General features: G+C 39.6%; 1 protein-coding gene across 1 annotated transcript; it reads left to right on the top strand.

Moving 5' to 3' along the window:
• The first annotated feature begins 575 nt into the window (after positions 1-575).
• LOC105732243 (sulfotransferase 1C4) lies at positions 576-22,578 on the top strand. Its single transcript, XM_012474287.3, has 7 exons — positions 576-753; positions 5,777-5,899; positions 7,468-7,565; positions 10,254-10,380; positions 14,481-14,575; positions 20,509-20,683; positions 22,101-22,578. Exons 1-7 carry the CDS (start codon positions 576-578, stop codon positions 22,211-22,213), a joined length of 909 nt encoding a protein of 302 aa, XP_012329710.2. The 3' UTR covers positions 22,214-22,578.
• The last annotated feature ends 745 nt before the right edge of the window (positions 22,579-23,323 follow it).

Raw genomic sequence — 23,323 nt, forward strand, 5'->3', positions numbered from 1 at the left:
TGTGCACCTAACATGCACACCTAGCATGTGATATGTCAATAGAAGTATGGGTCTGCTTAGGTCTAGGGAATGTGTTTCTCCAAATCTCCATGGATAACCAAACCCAGAAGAGAAAATCACTCTTCTTTCTGTAGGGAGAGTAACTCCAGATGAAGAGAAGGAAGAATGAAGGGAATTCCTGGAGACTTGCTCCAGGCATTCCTTCAGTGATTTCTTCTCAATTCCTCATCTCTGTGGGTAACCACAGGACCAGTAAGTAACCTCCTGGAATTGGGCAGGCTCCTGAACTGGTGCCTCGCTGCTGCTCTCCCTCCTGGCAGTACGGAGGTGGAGCCCTACCAGAGTCTCACCAGTAGAAAAGGTAAGGCCTATTCTGGTACAATGCTGAAGATTTTTTTCCAGTTCCACCCAGGAGCCATGCAAATTTTCTCTATTTGTTTGCCTGAACATATTTACCTGTAATGAATGACCAGAGCTCTGTGCCCAAAGCACTGAATACATAAAACCCATGTGAACCTCAACTTTCATTTACTTTTCATTTTCCCCTGCTGGTGCCCAAGACCACGGTGGAAGAAATGGCTAAGGATAAGGTGGAGGAGACGAGTGAGTTACAATGGGGCTTATTATGCCGAGGAGAATTTTCCCAAGTGAATGGAATCATTCTTCAAAAGAAAGTATGCGATTGCTGGGATAAGATCTGGAACTTCCAAGCCAAGCCTGATGACCTGCTCATTGCTTCTTACCCCAAAGCAGGTATGCACATGGGCATGAGAAGAGGGAAAGTTGGAGTGTGTATCAGCACCTTATAGGGTCATGTAGTAAAGTCAAAGAGCAGAAGAAGGAAGTGTCCTTGTCTAGAAATCAGACAGAATGGCAAAGGATCTAAGATATTTCTATAATACCTTAGAGAAGTAGTTCATTTATCAAAAATAGGTAACTAGTCAAAGCAGATTCTTCAGGTTAAAAAAATTCGTGTTATTATTTTTTCCCCTGCATTCAACAATTATCTATTAAGAACCTTCTAAATGCCAGAGACCAGCACCAAGCATAGTGATTGGTAAAATGTTCATTATCTTTGCCCTGCAGGGATTTACAGTACAGTCTAGAGAAGAATATTAAACTATTAAACAAATCATTTCACAGATATTTGATTACCTGTGATAAGACCTTAGAAAGTAATGTAGAGTGTAATAAGAGAACATTGGAGGTCCTAATTCAGATTAGGGAATATATTATCAGTTTGCTATGGCTATGAACAAAGTACCACTAACTCAGTGACTTAAACAATAGATATTTATTGTCTCATAATTTGGGACATCAGAAGTCCAAAATCAAGGTACTAGCAGACTTGGTTTCTTTTGAGGGCTGTGAGGAAAGCCGCTGTTCCAGGCCTTTCTCTTTGGCAGGTAGATGGCATCTTCACATTCACATTGCACTCTCCATGTGTGCACATCTACCTCCAAATTCCCCTTTTTATATAGATATCAGTCTTTCTGGGTGAGAGTTGTCCTAATGACATCATTTCTATTTGACTACCTCTATAAAGACTCTATCTCCAAATAAGGTCACATTCTGCAGTACTGTGGGTAGGAATTTCAACATATAAATCGGGAGCACACAAGTTAGCCCATAATAGGGAGCATGGAGAGGAAGCATTTGCATATGCAGACAGGAGCAGCAGTACTTGCTCATAGATGATATGTGGTGGGTAAGGGAAAGAGAAGAGACAAGATTTTCGGGTGGAATGATGAAGTGGTTGCCAGTGCCAAGCACTGAGTCAGGGAAGTCCGGAGAGGACCAGGTCTGAGAGGGGCCAGGATATCTATTATTAGGCAGTTGAATGGATTGAAGGGGGTCAAAAATGGACTGGGGAACACAAGATGTATATGTTGCCATTTTCAGATGAGAAAGAAAGTAGCTTGGACTAAGGGGGCGAGAGTGCAAATGGAGAACGAGAGAAAACTTGAGATGTATTTTGGAGGTAAAATTACTTGAGATCCGAGAGGAAGGGATAACTATTGGGTGACTCTCTTCTGGCTTTATCAACTGAGCGGCCCCTTGTGCTGAGATGGGAGAGCCTAGGATTGGGAGAGGCATAGAGCCTGTGTAGAAGGTGGGCAGTTAAACTACAGCTCAGTTTGGAACACATTAAGTTTGAGATGATCTTTAGACCAGAAAGTTTTGATGTCAGGGGAGATGTCAGAAATAGATAACAGAGGGAAGTCCACTCTGGCTGGAGATATAACTGGAAATGCTGTAGATTGTAAAATCTCAGGTTAAATGCCCTAAGACAGAGCCAGAAGCAAGGATTCAAGTGTACATGATTTATTGAAGTGGTGCTCTTTAGGAAAAAAAAAAAAACAGTAAGGGTATGTGTAGGATAGGGGAGGGGAAGGGGCCAAGCAAAGATGTGGCGTTTAGTAAAGCCTTGCCCTAATGTGGTTAGGGCATGAGGGAAGTGGAAGGATGGAGGCTGTCTCCATTAGGAGCCTCCCTTCAGAGGAGGACACTTCTCCAGCAAAGCAGAGAGTTGAGAGACATGAGTGGCCAACACTCACAGCAATGGAGAGGTTGGAGGGGGTGCAAGAGGCTGGTACAGGGGATCTGAGGAAGCCACCAACAGTGTCTACTAAAAATGATGTTTAAAGCAATGGGAATGAATGGAATCACATGGGAAGAAAGCATGGAGGAAAAAGAAGGCACAGGACCAAACCCCAAGAAGCTTTCTCACTTAGGCGTTGGACAGAGAAGAAGCCAGAAGTGGGTTGTGTCCTGGCAGCCAGTGGAGTGAATCTTTGAGCCAAAAAGATCTGAACTGAGTGCCTGTTTTGATCAAATTGATAACATGGTTGTAAGACGGGCACTGCACTTGGTGCTTGTGAACAACCCAACCAAAGCGTGGAATGACTACTGGGTTTTCCTTCCTCAAGTTGTCAGTTCTATCAACACAGATTCTATTTGAATCTCCTAGAGGCAGGATTATCCCCTGAAAACTTGAACTGCCTTTTTTTACAAAGCAAGTCAAGTTATCCAGGGTCACACTGTTAGTAACTTTCCTCTAGGATAACACTTATCAATACGGAACAAGAAATACTATGCTACAAGTGGGAAATAATTATGAAAAGAGAAATTCATTTGAGTGAGAAGTTTATCTTCTTGGGACTCATGAGAACTGAGCATTTTCCCAGCTCAAATCCAGAAAATAAGAAAGAACATTTTTTCTGAGATTAGCGACCGGGTGTGACAGATACTTGAGACATGTGGGAGATGGCTGACCTGATGCTGTGGTGACTTAATCATTTATCTGCCAAACTAACTCATCTGATATAGAAAGAGACACTGTTAATAATTAAGCTGCCACAACAGGATCAACCTGTATTGCCCTGGGCAAATTGGAAGGTTACAGTGGCCCTATAAAACACAAGCCATCCCAGATGCTAGGTTTCAGGCCCCATCTACTACTTATCTAAGTCACCCTGTCATAATCTGAAATCATGATCCTTACTCCCAAACCAGCCCCTTTTCTTCCCAGGAGTCAGATTCTGAGTTCAAGATAAGTATGTGAGATGTTTATTAGGGAGTGTGCCTGGGATTACTGCACCTCCCCCAACCCTGAAAGTTAAGGAAAGGAAGGAAGCAGGATTAGCCAGAGGGAGAAGTTGAGCTTCAATTCAGTCCCAGCAAAAAGTCTCCTATGGTATGATCTGCAGCTGGATTGGCCCTGCTGAGTTGGTCCCATCCCAGTTGGGGAGAGAGGAACAGTGTCAGCCAGTCCCTAAATGAAAGATGTCCCAGGAAGGGGCCTGGAGAGGGCTGAATAGCTGGGGCCATCTAGCAGCAGCATCTCAAGCAGCTGGTGGAATAAACACTTCCATTCAGAAGAAAAATCCGGCTGTGCATCCAGTACCTTTTACAATCTCCATGAATAAGTTACAGAACACAGCCTTTGCCACAGCATGCCTGAGCCATACCATGGCTTGCTGAGTTGCCATTCAGGTCAACATATGTGCCTGAAATTGCCACCTTGTAGGTGGAGTCCATGGAAAAGCAGATATCAGCCTGTGCTGGAAACCAGGCCATAGTGGTGACTGAGAAGCATAATCTAGTGGCACTCAGCTCCCCAGGGCAAGAGGCAAGCAGTTACTGATGAGTACGAGTCATGGTGCAAGGGGCCCTGTCAGCAGGCTGGGTTGGGAGTAAGTGTGGAATGTGAGGCTAGGAGGTCTGGCAGAAGCCCTTACACGGTGTGGACCAACCAAACAGGAATAGGGTCAGGGGATACTGAAGGAGCCCAAGTTTCCTGAGATGCTCACAGCATCTACGATACCAAAGCCAAGTACAAAGGTGGAGTCTGCAGGAAGAGGCACCCAGGACTTCCTCTGAGAGGCTACAAAGAAGCAAGGCCCAAATTCCATGCTCAGAGTTTACAGGAAAAAGCAGAGCTAACCTATGTGGAGAAGGGCTCTCTGAAACTGCCAAAGCAGCGTGGACTGGGAATTAGGACAGCACATCACCAGGAGGCAACAAAGGTTTGAAGATGAAACCAGTTCTGACTCCAGAAGGGCAGAAAGATAAATTGGTTTTAGTGCAGAGTAGGAACTGACCAGGAGCTGAGCAGCTGGTACAAGGGCACAGTATACAGGTGGAGCCAAAGCCATGGCACTGCACCCAGGAACCTGCATCAGGGTACTAGAGAAAGGAGACCAGGATCACAGAAAACTGGCATGGGGGAGCCACGATGAGAATAGCAATTGATTTCCCAGGGTTTTCCCGAGCACAGTGGTCCCATCTGTTCTAGCTCTGGCCCTCAGGATATACACCAATACCATCAAAACGTGACGACACCTACCATTTCTTTAGTGCCTACGACAAGCTGGGTTCTACCTATTTTCTCTTCCAACTCGCAAAACCGCGTGAGAATCAATAATGTGCATCAAGTTTATGTAATTTTTCCAAAACCACCCAACTCATACATCATATATAGGAGTTGAGTCCATTTGATTCCACAGCCCCACACACATCCAGTCCATGCTTCCCCACAGAAAAACAGGACCAGGTCAGCCAAGGGTCCTAGAAGCCAAACAAGAATGCACTTCCTGAGGACAGACACTGCAGAGGCCAGAATCAGTAAGATCACAGATGAGGTCATGAAGAGAAATTTTACCCTCAAATGCAGCAAAGGTTATTTTTTCATTTATAAGGAGTTCATTTTTCTTGTAGAAGTCACTGTTTAATCTTGCTTTGCCTTTGAAAGAGGAATTCATTCAATCTCATTTTTTGAGCTTGTGGATTATTTGAAGTTCTTACTTTTTCTTCCTTTTCGTATATGGACATTGTGTCAGTTTCTTGGTTCTAAAAAACAAACAAACTAGACTGCTTATTAGCAGCCAGAGTTTTTAATGGTAAAGTTAATGTTTGGGGATTTCTGTGATTTTCTTCAAATGAAAACTTTAAAAATAATCCCTGTTGTTACATATGTTATTTGTATTATCGTTTTATATATTATATATTAATGCATTTATATATTATTTATATATTAATGCATATTCAGATTTTTTAAGCACATTATTGGAGTAAAAAATAAAGAAGTCACATTTCTGCCCTTAACCTTTCTGGTGAGGAAAAGATAATAGCTGGTTTTCGTTTTCATTCAATGTCATAAGCAACATAAGTGAGGTATTAGCAGGCAAATTAATTTTTTATAGCATGTTTTGAAATTCTAAGTTGCAGAAAATCAATAATCAGTTCTGCAGATCTTTATTCTACTTTCTTTCAGGAACCACTTGGACACAGGAAATTGTAGATCTGATACAAAATGATGGAGATACTGAGAAGAGTAGGCGTGCTCCCATTCATCTTCGACAACCTTTCCTGGAGCAGATAAAAATGACGTACTCGGGTAAGTCTTCCATTTACAAACTCACAGTCCTCACATAAAGATGAACAATTCAGGAGTAGAGAGTCTGAAAGTCGAATATATTCTCGGGGGGAAATACTCCCTTTAATCCCTAATTCTAAGTACTGGGTGAAAAGTAACTTTCCTTGTGCAAATCTAGATAGATCCTTTTGCTTAACGTATTTCACTTTAACACTTAACAATAGAGAGGTACAATCTGTCTATTAAACAAAATATTCAACCAGTTACAAGTGCCAATCGTTAGCTACATATTTCTCACCCAACAGAGTCCCTGCTTCCTCATGTGGTGCCCCAGTTTCAGGGCCAAAGACGCCTGGCACCAAGGACCACAGATTCAAATTTGGGATGCACCATGCACTTCCCATGGAAAAATAGGAAGTGTCATAGTCATAGCTAAGACTTTCATAGCACATACCAGGAGCTAGGATTTATTCTAAATACTTTTTGCATATTAACTCACTTATTCTTCACAACTTGTGAGGTAGCTGCCATGTTATACGTGAAGAAATTAAGATACAGAGAGATTATGATTGCTCAAGGTCCACAATTAATAGGTAGCAGAGCCAAGATTTGGACCCAGGAATTCTGTTTCCTAAGTTCATGTTCTCAACCACTAAGCTTTGCAGTGTGCGTGAATGCGTGTTGTGTCTCCCATATGGACTCCAGGTATAGGTATCTGAGGGATAGAGTGGAATTAAATAGACCATGTTGGACCAACATGGGCACCTGGTCATCTTTAATTAGAATTTTTCTACAGAAATCCATCCTAGTTCCATCTGAACAACTGACTTATGATCTCATCTTTGGGAAATGAATGAACAAACTAATGGCCTAAAACCAAATCTTGTTTGTTGCCTTCTCTCTCATTCTTCTTTTGAGGGAGAAGGGGTAGGGGTGGGGGGAACTAGACTAACATGTGCCAGGTTTTCCAAACCACTCAGCTGGTGTCACACCAGTGTGCTTGAGAAATGGCCAAAATTAGGGTTAAATATAAAGAGGAACAGGTTTTGAAAAGTGTTCTACTCCATACTAAATCATCTCGGTTTGACCCTGGAGGCCATCTGTGGACACATCTTTGAGAGTCCTCAAGACCTTTACAATAATTTCTTAATTATGATTTTCATGGCAATTAAAAAATATAAAGTAGGCACATTCTGGGTCACCTGGATGATCACCATGTAACCTGAATTCTGTCAATGTGGTCTCATGGTCCTCATCTGCATTGGTGCCAACAATCCCTTGTGGCCGAGTGGAACTGTGGTAACTTCTAAAGGCTCATGGGATGAGAAATGGAGAGGACACTCAACAGTAAAGAATATACCAAATGAAGACCAATGTAGCAAAGAATCAGAGGTACAAAAGAAAATACAAAGTGCTAAATACTAAAAGAAAATTGGGAGAAATAGTTTCTTATCATCTGGGAATGAAAAAAGCATAACATGGCACAAAACCCAGAAGCCATTAGAAAAAAAAAAAACTGATAAGATAAATTGCATAAAAAATTAAAACTTATTTTAAAATCAGAGAATAAGCCAGGAAAATTTTTGCAGGGATTGACCAGGCTAACATGATGCCTTCTCCAAGGACCCTGAAAACTCATCTTCCTGTACAACTACTGCCTCCATCCTTCTGGGAGGAAAACTGTAAGGTAAGCTTGAAACAGAAAATATTCAGAGACATATTTTCCTCATGAAAACACAGGGAGCAGTTTATTGTGTCATAACTATTGCCCAGTCATCCCCACATTGTATCTGCCAGGAGCAGATTATGGAATCTACAATCATATTATATGTTCTTAATCTCTCACTGATAAGGATGTGCTTATCAAGAAGAGAGAGGATTAACACCTACTAGGCTCATTTCTGAGTATCTCATCCCCTTAATAATGCTATAAGGTAGAGGTACCTGAGCACATTGTAGCTCAGAGATGTTGTATAACTTGGCCAGTGACAAACACATGGAAGGTGGAAGAGACGGGCTGCAAATCCACCTCTTCATTATCACAGCCCATGCTCTTTCTGCTACTCTACACCACCTACTCTATGCCTCCTATAACAACAGAACTCTTCTGAAGCTTCTAGGCAGTTGGTCTCCAGCCAGCCTTAAGTTAATGAGTATTTAAATGATCAGAAAGTGGCACTGAAGGAATCTTAAAAACTATATGCTCTACTATCCTCTCACTTTACCTTACTTGTAGATAAACTGTCTATTTTAAGCATCTAAAGGTGCCTACAAGCAGCAAGCCCTAGTCATTCTGAGACCTGATGAAAGTCAAATTTTTGTAAACATCAAAATTATTTTCCAATTCAGCCTACAGGGATGCAGATGCATTTTCATTTATGTCTTAAATTGGTCACTAAGGAATTTTTTTAAATTCTTTCAGAGCACCAAGATACCATTTATTGCCTTTCAATCTAAAAGAGTATTCCTCTACAGGGAGAATCTATAAATGGACCTTGGCACTAAGCCAAAGCAGTCCCAACCTTCCTTTTCCATGTGGCATTCTGTGCCCTCTGACGGTCTTGTCAAGATTCACACTTTTACTCTCTCTGGTTCTCTAGTGACATCCAGGGTCTTACTCTACCTTACTGACCCTAGTAGATTTTCCTATGTAGACCTGGAGTCTGGGGGCAGGTGTAGCTGAATGACTGAAAGCAAATGGAAATATGTTGTTAGTACAGATAAAACCAGGCTGGGCTAGGAGTGCCAGTAAAATAAGAATAATATAACAGCAATTTAACAAGTATCAAAAGTATGCTCAAGTACCTCCACCTTATAGCATTATTAAGAGACTGATACGCTCAGGACTGAGCCTAGTAGATGTTGGTCATCTCTTCTCGAAGTAGGTATATACTGAGCTCATCATTATCCATGACAGATTAAGAACTGGGTAAGGCATTATGGGAGCAGAAGTGGGAAGTACAAAACTCCTTGACAAGGAGTGTCAACAAGAGTGACAGAGGAGTCAAGCCATGAGGAATAGACATAAATTTTTCAAGTAATAAGAAAGAGAAGGGCATTCCGTGTTAGTGAAAGAGCAGAAGCCAAGACTTAAGAAAATAGGTCCAAGACCACAGAAGAGGCATGAGCAGTGAATGGGAAGGAGCCAGAGATGCCTTGCTACACAGCCTTGCCTGCTAAGATGTTTGAACTTAACCTATAGGCTACTTGGATCCCACTGAAGATGTGAAGTGAACAAGAAAGTAATATGATCCCATTTATATTGTAGAAAGTTTCCCTGGGGGATGTGATGGTTGGAAGGCGTGAACAGAACTCAGGCAAGACGGAAAACAGGGTATCTGTGAGGAGATTGTGGCAATAGTCCAGGAAAAGAATTTAAAAGGCTTGGGTTAAGACAGAGGCAGTAAGAAAATGAATTCCAAATGTACACAACAGACAATTCACAAGACATCTCAACGACTGGATATGGAAGATGTGGAACAAGAAGCATCTCGTATGATTATATCATTGTAACTGTTGATGGTGGTACCATTAATGGAAAGAGAAAATAAAAGAGGAGTAGTTAGTTTGTGTGAAGATGAATTGAATTTTGACCCCATTGAGTCTAAAACGAATGCAGAACATTCAGGTAGGGATACAGATATGGGTCTCTAGCACAGGAGACAGATATGTACTGAAACAAATTTGTGAGTCATAAACATATGAAATTTACAGTAATAGAAGAAAATAGCAAAAAAAAATTAAAAAAGTAAATAAAGCAAAAATAAAAGTAGACCCAGGCAGAGCACTAAAAAAGGCCAACATTTAAATTAAATATTTCAAACTTTTAGTGATCATAAACCCCATGGAGAATCTACAGAAAGTTGTGACTCCACTCCTGACAAAGTGCACATCTATACAAAATTCTGCACACACTTTTAGAGAGAGGCACAGACCTCTTGATGGTCATCATTTTAAGACTCCCTGTTTTAAGAGCCGAATGACAGAGCAGGACACACTGAAGAAGGACAACCAGAAACATTATAGGACAGCCACAAAATCAGCACTACCACAGAAGGAGGGAGGGCAAGTGTGACCAGGAGAAAGTGAGCAAAGGGAATCGGAGGGTGAGATCACATAGAGCCTGAACATCAGGTTGAGAACTCTGAACTTAATCATAGGAGCGATGTAGAGAAATTGACAAGTTTTACACAGAGGAGCAGCCTCATCTGATTTCCATTTTTACAAGATCATTCTGGCTGTTGGATGATGAGTGGAAGAGCAAAAGATGCACTCATGGCCTTTAGGACATGGTTACCAGAACACATATACTGCGCACACTGAATGCCCAATTTCTAACTTCTATCATTTATATTGTTTCTTCTCACCACTTTAGATAATCTATGTGGCAAGAAATCCCAAGGACAACCTGGTGTCCTACTACCATTTTCAAAGGATGAACAAATCACTCCCTGACCCAGGAAGCTGGGATGAGTACTTTGAAACAGTCCTGGCAGGCAACGGTGAGCCAAGTGCATGAAACCAGCCTTCACCTATGTCTGCAAAGGATAAGCTTTCCCCATCAAATTCTCCTTCTTGAGAAAAAAAATTCACTGTAGAAGGGGCTCAGCTTGTCTTGGAGAGTAGGACTAGGGGCAACATCCTGAGAGATGTGGCATAGCCCTGGCTGTCATCTGTGGTCAGTGGATTTGCTTCCAATTGTAATATAGCCTCTGAATGAGGTCAAACCAGTATTGTAGGCGAGCCAGCTATATGAGAAGGTCCCAACTCTAAGCCTATGTTAGATGTTTTACATGCATTAACTTGTTTTATCTTTGGAGTAACCCTATAAGCTTGGTAACAATATTCATCATTTGTAGGTGATGAAACTGAGGTTCAGTGAGTTTGAGTAACTTGCCTATAATTACCCTGCTAGCAAGAGCAGGGGCTAGAATTTGAACATAGGCAGGTTTACTTAAGCTCCAACCCTGTGTGCTTGGCGGTTTAAGTCTTCCCAGTTGCCTGCACATTCAACTGGAAAGAAAGAGAAGGTTTAGTGTGCATGCAAGTTTTCCAACCACGACCATCATTTGAATTGGTGGTGCAGTGGTGGCCCCTGACACTGTAGGATCACAAACTATCATGTGCAAAAATCTATGGTCTTTCAATCATGCTTCCAGTGTCAAAACTGAGTCTTCACAAGTTTCTTGATGTTTTTCTAAGTCTCAAATGCTGTATATCTTTTAATACATTAACTGTTCTCCTAAAGAAGTCTAAAGAGTACTAAATGGTGATAAGATTATTGAAGCTGGAAAATAAGTTCATGGAAATTCATTACACTATTTCCTCTACTCTTGTATATATTTGAATACTTTCATAATAAAAACATTTCTCAAAAGTTAAAAAATGGTAATTTAAGCTAGCCTTTACAAGGTTATACTTACGGGGAAGTACAATATAAATATAATATCAAATTGGTTTACACCATTAAGCTGAATTGGCAGCTTTGCATGATTAAAACCTTAAACATTTACACCAGAGCACTTGATTATTCAAGTTAAAAATTTATAGTTTAAACACTTTTGCTAATTATTTATATAGTCCTATGGAGAAACAACTGCCTTGTCTCCTATATTTAAGTTTTTTCCCTCTAAAATAATTATAAAATAAATGTAATAAAGTAGTCCTTTCCATTAGTAAAAAACCACCAGTAAAGCATGAAAATATGATACCTTTGATTGCCATTTGACTTTCAAAATCTTAAATGACAAAAATTATTATCACAATCTTCTCCTTATGAGACACACTTTTTAAAATGATCCATTATAACCCAAGGTATACCATATTTTCACTGATATATATATTTTCACTGGTAGAATGTCTCTAGTTAATTTCATTGTAGATGTTCTAATAATGACGTCAGAATGTCTTTGGACAAAGAGTGATCTATAAGAAAGTGACCTCATTGACAAGTTAAGACATTGGGCATGTGCAGGGCTTGGACTGGGCTGATGTAGATGGGTATTCCTAAATCAGAGAGCTGAGAGGATAGTTTCAACTCCTTGTCCTGCATCAGGCAAGTTGCACACCAGAGAAGAGAAGCAATGAAGTCAAACAAAGCTTTAGGGCTACTCCTCTACACACACACACTCCCCACAGGAACTTCTGAAGAAGCACCTTCAGGGCCAATAGCATGGAACGTGGGTACAAGGAATCAAGAATAAGAAAGAACAATAGCAGCTCCCCCTATTTATGAGGGTCTTAGTGCCAGTGGCCATGCTGAGGCATTTCACCCAGCTAAATTAGTGCTGTCTGTCAAAGTTCCGATAGATTGGCCCTATATCTAGGTAATCTACCCATACGACTTGCCCTGACCTAAGCAGGTTCCTGCAGCACAGGTTCTCAGTAGTTAAACTGGCACAGTCCTAGACAGAATAGGATGGCTGGTCACCCTATGACTACATTACATGCCAGGAGAGAGAAAGGGGTTGAATAGATGCTCCCTAATGGCTGGAAGCTATCACTGAGAATGGGGCTGAAGTGCTCTTAAACATCCTAATATTTACCCTGTGTAAATGAAACACAGGAAAGGCAAATTTTGTCAGAAGGGATAATATAATAGAAGAAAGGAGAAAATATTACTGAATTTTTTAGTTAAATTTTTTAATGACTTTTGTTGAGTAGTTACTACGTGCCAGACACTCACTATTATACTGTGTCCTAAGCACTACCAGACTAATGCTTTTATATGACTTAGCACTGGCCCATGCTATAATTTCTCCCACCTTAAAATAAAAAAACTTTTAAAAACCACTCTGTTGACCATACCTTCCCAACCCCAGTTACCTCCCCATCTTTCCCTCCATTTACTGCAAACACCATGTGGCACTGGCTTACACTATTATCCTCAGTTTCTCTCCCTATACCATCAAAACTGTCTTGCCAGGGTCACCATGACTTCCACATCACTAAACCCAATGATCAATCCTCTGTCCTCATCTCATTTAACCCATCAACATCATCTAATGCCATTGGTCACTGTCTCTCTTCCTTGAAATGATTTCCTTATTGGCTCCCAGGACCCCACCCTCCCCTGAAACTCCTCCTACATCTCTGTTCCTCCCCAGTCTCCTTTGGTGGTTTCTCTGTCTCACAGATGTCAACAGTTGACTCCTTCCTCTTTTCTACCTAAAGTCATTCTTTGCTCAGTATTACTCACCTTGTGGTTTCAGATGTCACCCATCTGCTGATGACTCCAAGATTTGCACTAGTCCTGGCCTTGGCTCTGGGCTGCAGGTGCATAGACCCAGCTGCCTCACCAACATCTCCACCTGGATGTTTAAAGGAAAAACATCAGGTGTCCAAATCTTAACTCCTGCCTTTCCTCCAAAACCTACTTTTCCTTCAGCCTCTCCTTGTTAATGGTGACTTTGTCCCTTAAATTATTGAGGTCAAAAATCTTGATCTTATCTTGAGCACCTTTGTTTCTCATATACACCATCCAGTCCATCAGAAAATGTGCCAACCCCATCTTCAAAATCCATCCAGAATCTCAGCAATCCTCACACTTCCAGAAGTATAATTTGATTATACACTTCCAGAAGTGTGAGGACTGGTCAGATTCTGGACATAGTTTGGGCCAAACTATCATCAGATTTTACCTGGAAGAACAAAACAGCCTCTGCCCCAACTTTTGCCCTTACCGACCTACACTCTACTCTCAACAGAGAAACCAGAGAGATTCAGCTAAAAGGGAAGACAGACCATGCAACTCTTCTGCCAGAAGCCCACCACTGGCATCCCATCTCACTCAGAGTAAAGTCAGAGAACTCAGGGCATCGCACAGGCCCACAGGGCCAGGCCTCACACTTCTTGCATCTCTCCCCACTTCCCTGGCCTCACTCATTCTGTCCTGGCCCCCCAGGCACACCCAGCACCTCCTACCCTCCCCTGGCTGTAACCTCCCCCAGTAGGGCTCCTCCTTTCCCATTTTCCAGGGTTGTGCTCAATGTTTCCTTCTCAGAGATCCCTTTTTCTTACCAGCCTACCTAACTTTCAGCCTTCTATGTACCCTCAACGTTTTCCCTCTCCTTTCCTGATTTATTTGTTCTGCTAAGCATACACTATGATCTAGCATCCTGCATATTTCACATCTGTCTTGTCTTCCCCTTAAAATGTACTTCCAAGAGCAGGGCTTTCCACCTGTTTTGTGTGCACTGCTCTATCTCCAATACCTAGGACAGTGCTGAGCACACAGTAAATGTTGCAGAATACATTTATACAAACATTACTTTGTAAGATAGCTATCTACTACTAACCTTCTTTCAAAGGATTGTTTTTAAAAAACACAGGCTCAGAGAAGTTAGTAACTTGCCCAGGGTCATGCAGCATTTAAGGGTTAAAGCTAACATTCAAACCCAACCAATTCTGAAAACTAACAGAGTAATCATGCCAGCTTCTAAAAGGAAGAAAAGTTGTGCTGAAACAGAGACAGGAGGTATGATAAGTAATTCTCCTGGTCACGTCTTCCATTTGTATCTTATGGAAACAGCTTATTTTTTTCCTCTGGGTTTTTTTACTCTCAGCTTCTCATGGCCCAAATATGTGTGTGTCTTCCTTTCAGTGGTATGGGGGTCCTGGTTTGATCATGTGAAAGGCTGGTGGAAGAAGAAAGACAGTCACCCCATTCTTTACATTTTCTATGAAGACATAATGAAAGTAAGAATTGTATTTGAATTATAATTCCACAGTATTTTTTCTCAGAGTTACAGCTCCATGACAGAAGAGAAGGAAAGTCATACTTGAAAGTTTATCTATGCAAAATATTTTGCATGTCAACTTAAAATTTAACCACCTTGCCATGTAGCATACAAAACTCCACACAAAGTACCTTACTTACAGTTCTCCGTAGGAGGCAGCCTGCTTCTTCCTAAAGTACCCCTGCACTCTGGGGTCGATTTCTACACTTCATCCAAAAGCATGGAAGATGTGTTCTGTTTGAGCCAGTTTTCATCCTTTCTAGGTCTCTAGATTCCTCCTTCCAAAATCTCTACCTCCTGCCATAACTTGCTCTGACTTCTGAGGAAAATAAAAGAATTAAGAACTCTAACAAGGAAGAACTAGTAAGGAAAAATGTATCTGATTTGATTTGTCTGCTTTCTTAAAATATTAAAGTTTTGATATTTTTATAGGCAAAGAATTTATGGCTGAGACAACCCAGAAGCAAATGCAACAAAAACAAAGATATCTACAAGAGTTTTTCAAATGTTATCTTCTAGAAGTTTTATGGTTTCAGGTCTTAGATTTAAGTCTTTGATCCATCTGGAGTTAATTTTTGTATAAGGTTAGAGAGGAGAATCCAATTTCATTCTTCTACATGTGGCTTGTCAATTATCCCAGCACCATCCATTGAATTGGATATCCTTTCCCCACTTTATGTTTTTGTTTGACTTGCTAAAGATCAGTTGACTGTAACTATTTGACTTTATTTCTGGGTTCTCTATTCTGTTCCATGTTGTTTTGGTAACTATAGTTTTGCAATATAATTTGAAGTTGGGTAATGTGATGCCTCCAGATTTGTTCTTTTTGCTTGGTCATGCTTTGGCTATGCAGGCTCTTTTACATATATATATATATATACACACATATATATATATATGTATTTTACAATTATTTTTTCTAGTTCTGTAAAAAATAACAGCTGGGTGCAGAGGCTCACACCTGTAATCCCAACACTTTTGGAGGCCGAGGTGGGTGGATCACCTCAGGTCAGGAGTTTGAGACCAGACTGGCCAACATGGTGAAATCCCGTCTCTACTAAAAATACAAAATTAGCTGGGCATGGTGGTGCATGCATGTAATCCTAGCTACTAGGGACACTGAAGCAGGAGAACCACTTCAATCTGGGAGGTGGAGGTTGCAGTGAGCCAAGATCACATCATTGCACTCTGCCCTGGACTTGTTAGAGTAAGACTCTATCTCAAAAAAGAAGAACAAGAAGAAGAAGAAGAAGAAGAAGAAGATGGTATTTTGATGGGCATTGCATTGAATATATAGATTGCTTTTGGCAGTACGGTCATTTTCACAATATTGATTCTAAAATCATGGGATGTGCTTCCATTTGTTTGTGTCATCTATGATTTCTTTCAGCAGTGTTCTGTAGTTTTTCTTGTAGAGCTATTTCACCTCTTTGATTAGGTGTATTCCTAAGTATTTTACTTTTTTGCAGCTATTGTAAAGGGGATTGAGTTCTTGATTTGATTCTCAGCTTGGTCACTGTTGGTGTATAGCAGTGCTACTAATTTGTGTACATTGATATTGTATCCTGAAACTTTACTGAATTCATTTATGAGATCTGGGAGCTTTTTGGATGAGTTTTTAGGGTTTTCTAAGTATACAATTATGTTACCAGAAAAGAGTTTGACCTCCTCTGTACCAATTTAAATGTCCTTTATTTCTTTCTCTCATCTGGCTAGGACTTCCAGTACTATGTTGAATAGAAGTGGTGAAAGTGGGCATCCTTGTCTTGTTCCAGTTCTTGGAGAAATCTACTTGAACCTGGGAGGTGGAAATACCCAAGAACTGGAACAAGACAAGGATGCCCACTTTCACCACTTCTAGTATAATGTTGACGGCATGGGGGAAACATAACAGAAGTGGGGAAAACTATACTTCTAGTATGTTTCCCCCATTTGATATAATGTTGGCTTAGGCTTGTCATAGATGGCTTTTATTACCTTAATGTATGTCCCTTCTTTGCTGATTTTTTTTTGAGGGTTTTGATCATAAAGGGATCCTGGATTTTATCAAAGGTTTTTTTCTGCATCTATTGAGATGCTCATTTGATTTTTGTTTTTAATTCTGTTTATATGGTGTATCACATTTATTGATTCGCATGTGTTAAACCAACTCTGCATCCCTGGTATGAAACCCACTTGATCATGGTGTAATATCTTTTAAATATGCTGTTGGATTCAGTTAGCTAGCATTTTATTGAGGATTTTGGCATCTATGTTCACCAGGGATATTGGCGTGTAGTTTTTTTGTTACGTCCTTTCTTGATTTTGGTATTAGGGTAATACTGGCTTCATAGAATGATTTAGGGAGGACTCCCTCTTTCTCTATCTTTTTGAAGAGTTTCAATAGGATTGCTACCAATCCTTGTTTGAATGTCTGATAGATTCACATGTGAATTCATCTGGTCCTGGACTTATTTGTTGGCAATTTGTTTTGCTCAGAGTTTCTATTTCTTCCTGGCTTAATGTAGGAGAGTTGTATGTTTCTAGGAATTTATCCATCTCTTCTTTTCTTGTTTGTACACTTAAAGGTGTTCATAGTAGTTTTAAATGATCTTTTGTATTTCTGTGATATTGGTTGTAATATCTACCATTTTGTTTCTAATTGAGCTTGTTTGGATCTTCTCTCTTCTTTTCTTGGTTAATCTCACTAGTGATCTAACAGTTTTGTTTATCTTTTGAAAGTACTAATTTTTGTTTCATTTATCTTTTTTGTTTTAATTTCATTTAGTTCTGCTCTAATCTTGGTTATTTCTTTTCTTCTCCTGAGTTTGGATTTGGTTTGTTCTTGTCTCTCTAGTTCCTTGAGGTGTGATGTTAGATCGCCTATTTGCACTCTTTGAGACTTTTTGATGTACGCATTTAATGCTATGAACTTTCCTCTTAGCAGAGCTTTTGCTGTATCCCACAGGTTTTGGTTGGTTGTGTCATTGCTATCATTTAGTTCAAATAACTTTTTTAATTTTCATCTTGATTTCATTGTTGACCCAAGGATCATTCAGAAACAAATTATTTAATTTCCATGTATTTGTATAGTTTTGAGGATTCCTTTTGGAGTTAATTTCCAGTTTTATTCCACTATAATCTGAGAGAGTACTTGATATGATTTTGATTTTCTTAAATTTATTGAGACTTGTTTTGTGGCCTATTATATGGTTTCTCTTGTAGAATGTTCCATGTGTTGAGGAAAAGAATTTACATTCTTCAGTTGTTGGGTAGAATGTACTGCAGATATCTGTTAAGTCGATTTGTTCTAGGGTATAGTTTAAGTCCAATGTCTCTTTGTTGATTTTCTGTCTTGATGACCTGTCTAGTGCTGTCAGGGGAGTATTGAAGTCCACCACTACTATTGTATTGTCATCTATCTCATTTCTTAGGTCTAGTAGTGATTGTCTTATAAATTTGGGAGCTCTGTTGTTAGGGGCATATATGATTAGGTTTGTGGTATTTTTCTATTTGACTAGTCCTTTTATTATTATATACTGTCTCTTTTGTCTTTTTTAACTGTTGTTGCTTTAAAGTCTGCTTTGTCCAACATAAGAATAGCTATTCCTGCTCACTTTTGGTTTCCATTTGCATGGAATATCTTTTTCCACTCCCTTACCTTAAGTTTCTGTGAGTTATCTTATGTGTTAGGTGAGTCTCTTAAAGACAGATGATACTTGCTTGGTGGATTTTTATCCATTCTGCCATTCTGTATCTTTTAAGTGGAGCTTGTAGGCCATTTACATTCAATGTTAGTATTGAGATGTAAAGTACTGCTCTCTTCATCATGCTAGTTTTTGCCTGAATACTTTGTGTTTTTTTCATTGTGTTAATTTTTTATAGGTCCTGTGAGATTCATGCCTTAAGGAAATTCTAATTTGGTTTATTTCAAGGTTTTGTTTCAAGATTTAGAACTCCTTTTTGCATGTCTTGCAGTGTTGGCTTGGTAGTGGTGAATTCCCTGAGCATTTGTTTTTCTGAAAAAGACTTTATCTCTCCTTCACTTTGTAGCTTAGTTTTGCTGGATACAAAATTCTTGGCTGATGATAATTTTTTTTTAAGGAGTCTAAAGGTAGGACTCCAATCCCTTCTGGCTTGTAAGGTTTCTGCTGAGAAATCTGCATTAATCTAATAGGTTTTCCTATATAGGTTATCGGATGCTATTGATTCACAGCTCTTAAGATTCTTTCCTTTGTCTTGACTTTATATAATCTGATGACTACATACATGAGTGATAATCTTTTTTATGATGAATTTCCTGGGTGTTCTTTGAGCTTCCTGTATTTAGATGTCTAGATCTCTAGCAAGACCAAGGAAATTTTTCTCAATTATTTCCTTAAATAGCTTTCACAAACTTTTAGATTTCTCTTCTTCCTCAGGAACACCAATTATTCTTATGTTTGGTTGTTTAACATAATCCAAGTTTTCTTGGAGGCTTTGTTCATCTTTTGGTTCCTTTTTCTTTGTCTTTGTTGGATTGGGTTAATTCAAAAGCCTTGTCTTCAAGTTCTGAATTTCTTTGTCTATTGTTGAACTTTTCCAGTGTATTTTGCATTTCTTTAAGTGTGTCTTTCATTTTCAGAAGTTGTGATTGTCTTTTCTCTATGATATCTATTTCTCTGGAGACTTTTTCATTCATATCCTGTAATTTTTTAAAATTTCATTAAATTTACGGCTTTCATCTTTCTCTGGTATCTCCTTTAGTAGCTTAATAAACCTTCTGAATTCTTTTTCTGGCAATTCATAGGTTTCTTCTTGGTTTGGATCCACTGTAAGAGAGCTAGTGTGATTTTTTGAAGGTGTTATAGAAACTTGTTTTGTCATATTACCAAAATTACTTTTCTGATTCCTTCTCATTTCGGTAGACTGTTTCAGTGGAAAGATCTGGAACCCAAGGACTGTTGCTCAGATTCTTTTGTCCCACAGGGTGACCCCTTGCTGTGGTGCTCTCCTCCCTTTCCTTTAGGAATAGGGCTTTCTACAAGCCAGACTGCAGTGATTGTTATTGCCCTTCTGGGTCTAGCCATCCAGCAGAACTACCAGGCTATGGGCTGGTACTGGGGAGTATCTGCAGAGAGTCCTGTGATGTGATCCGTCTTCAGGTCTCTCAGCCATGGATAATAGCACCTATTCTGGTGGAGGTGGCAGGGGAGTAAAGTGGACTCTCTGTGAGTCCTTGTTTGTAGTTTTGTTTAGTGCACTGGTTTTCTTGAATGCTGGTTTATGCTACCAATGAAGCTGTCACACGGACAGACTCAAGACATCTAGCTAGTCAGGCAGGCAGTGTAATTAGCTGTTGTTTTTTCTCCTTCTTTGGAGCAGGGTTGTTCTGTTACGAGTTGCTCTAATGACTTGAGTTGCTTGCCCTTCAGCCAGGAGGTGGCCCTTTCAAGATAGCGGCAGCTGCAGTAGCAAAAAAAGGAATATAATCTTGCCCTACATTTGCCAGAATGAGTACTTGGGTTTCTCAGGTGATAGAGCTCCCAAGAGTTTACGTCTTTTGTCCTCAGAGTTTTTCAGCTGTCTCGTGGTGTTTTTCCCAGTAGCTTCTTATCTGATAAAAATGAAAATGAGTAAAATACTAAGCTTCCCAGATGAAACTCTTCTCAGCATGTCCCCTTAACATCAGCTACAGAACAGGAACAAACACGGTTATTTTCATACAACTGCTCTTTAAGATTGCCATATTTGTTGAATTGACATTTACAAATCTGCATGTTAATAAGCAAATCATTTCAAAATTACTTTTAAACATAATCTGACATTGTTTAAAATATTTTAACTGTTATTCCCATAGTTCTTTAAGGTTTGACTGTTGTAATATTTTTTCCTTTGTTAGAAAGCTCTCTTTTCTTTTACTCTCCCCAACAGGATCCAAAATGTGAAATTAGAAAGATAATGGAATTCCTGGGGAAGAACCTAAAAGAAGAGGTCTTGGACAAAATTGTCTATAATACTTCATTTGATATAATGAAAAAGAACCCCATGACCAACTACTTAAATGAAATTACAATGAATCATAATCTTTCTCCATTCTTAAGAAAAGGTGATGTATACTTGCTTTGTCTTTCCTCTGACAATAGAAAAAAACAATGTCAATTTATCAATGTCTTCTCACCTTCAAGCTAGTCGAAACCACTGTTTACAGTGTTTCCTGAAGTGAGTTTTTAAAAGCTTTATTCTGAGAGCATATGCTTCACCATCAGAGAAATGCAGGACACTACACACCATGCCCTGCATCCTTTGAAACATATTATAGTTTCTGCATGGAAACTTGTTTAACTCTGCATAACTCAGAGCTTGAAAAATGTGTATGACCAAAAACACTTGCTCCAGTAAAGCCTATTAATCTCCACGAAGCATGTGTTCCTCCCAATACATTCTGGGAGACAGTGGCAAAGGTCACTGGCCTTAGGAGTCAGAGGGTGGCACCTTAGCTGTCACTCAGTCTGTGTCATCTCACAGAAAATGGCCAAGGTAGCACCAAGAGTCATCATTATCAGAGTCCAGCCAGACCAGGACTCAGCCTCCAGCCCAGTATGCATCCTCCAGTATCCAATGACTAGCTCCTTAAATGAAGACAAATTTTGTTTCATTGTCTTTATTTTAGCAACTTTTTAAAAAATTATCTAGTACCTCTTAAAAAAAAAAAAATCTAAGGCTTACTGAAGAAGTATCCTCTCTAATTTAATCAATTTGCCTAGTTTTCTTTTAAACCAACTGGGAAGAGATATGATGATATTACTCCTAGACAATTAAGCAAATTTACATGGCACACATGAAAATTATGTTATACAGCTCAAAGTGCCTAAATAGATACCAATACTATGGAGCAAACAGAAAAGAAATGACTTGCTATCGGTTGTCTGACCATTTTTAGCTACTGAGGCTAAAAAAAAAGTCAAATACTCTATTGCATAAGTATAAAACAAAGTTACCCAACCCTACCCTTCCTTCATATTCTATTACTTTAATTATATGTTTACAGCAATGAGAATTTAGATTGGAAAGGAGAATTCTCAGTTGTGTTCAACTGGGAATTTTGCCTGAAATAGAGGGACAGACAGAGGGAAGGAGTACAACACTCTGAGAATGCAGTCATTCAGTGACCTCTGAAGAGAGGGGAAGAAAATTAGGTCTCACTAACCTGAATAGAATGTTAGATGTACTGAGGTTTGGGAAAGTGCTGGTACAGCAGAGAAGTAGGGAACCTGTGATCTAGAGGTCAGGACTTCCCCAACAAGTTCCTGTGTCTCAGTATAAAACTTGCTATTTACAAATACCTCACCTGTGAAATGAAGTAATCATAACTGTGTCTTCTTTTCTCACTTCAATGTCAGCAGGACAATGTGTTAATATCTATATAAGCAATCTAAGTATTGAGAGGAATGAGATTATCTAAATCCAAAACGGCCAAAGTTTATGAAAATATCATTGAATGTGCTCTGTATTACTCTTTGCAGGAATCACGGGAGATTGGAAAAATCAGTTCACTGAAGCTCAGAACAAGCAATTTAATGAATACTATGAGAAAAATATGGCTGACACTTCACTGTCATTTTGCATTGAACCTTAAAAAACACAGCGAGAGGATAAAACCTATTCTCTCACCAGCCTCTGTGAAGTGAAAGGGAAATCTGTTTCCAAATACCATTAATGGTTTGTCTGACTCAGTGTAAGGGCTTTTAAACACCTTGAATTTCTGATCTGCTTTTTGGATTATCCACAATCTAACTTGTTATATAATTATTTTCCTTAGCATTTTTCTCCCTTCTCCACAGATTTTCAGGGTTTATGTAAATCGCGATATCTCAACATGTAATATATAAAACATATTTAATCATTTCTGTTCCATTTATATATCCTCCTTCTATATGTTATTATAATTTTATTTGAATTACAACATTGATTTCATTTCTTGTAAAAGTTCTATGCAATATAATCTTACTTAGCAAAAATGCCAGCCCCATTCATTTGAAAACAGACATATTTTGAGCACCTTATTCAAGCTAAGCAATGGACACCACCAGAAGATGATAAGAATAAGATCTCTAACCCTAAGAAAGGTACAGCCTAATAAGAGATCACAGCAAGAGCACAGCCCAGGTATTACCAGGTAAGCACTGCACCAGAGTGTTGGTGCAGAGGGATCAAAGAGGAGAATAAACAAAGTTGTATGGCATGGAGCCCCAGGAAAACAGTGGAAATTAAGGTGTGAGGCCTTGGATGTTTCTCATCAGCCCATGCTCTGGCCTCAAAGCACACATCCCATATTTAGCACAGTCAACATTCATGTCTCCTCATCCCCAAGAGCTCAAGTTTGCCCTACTTAATAGTTTACTTTTAAAAACCTTAAGGACACCCATTTCAGAGGTCTCCTGAGACCCAGAAATCCTTCAAGGCCGAATGGAGTAAGTCTCCAGTGACAAAGCCCAAAGACAGCAAGAAGCAGAGTATATTTAAGAAGAAGGGAATGTAGCTGTATCATCTCCCTCACCCTCTGTGTCAGAGGCGTACAAACCAGGGCAACTCTATCTTGAATAGGGACTGGGTAAAATGAGGCTGAGAACTGCTGAGGCATTCTAAGTCACAAGATGATATAGGAGGTCAGCACAAGACATAGGTTATAAAGACCTTGCTGATAAAATAGGTTGTAATAAAGAAGCCAGCTGAAACCCACCAAAAT

Source organism: Aotus nancymaae, unplaced genomic scaffold (genome assembly GCF_030222135.1).
Source record: "Aotus nancymaae isolate 86718 unplaced genomic scaffold, 86718_ANA_hifiasm-v0.15.2.pri h1tg000155l, whole genome shotgun sequence".
NCBI lineage: Eukaryota > Metazoa > Chordata > Mammalia > Primates > Aotidae > Aotus > Aotus nancymaae.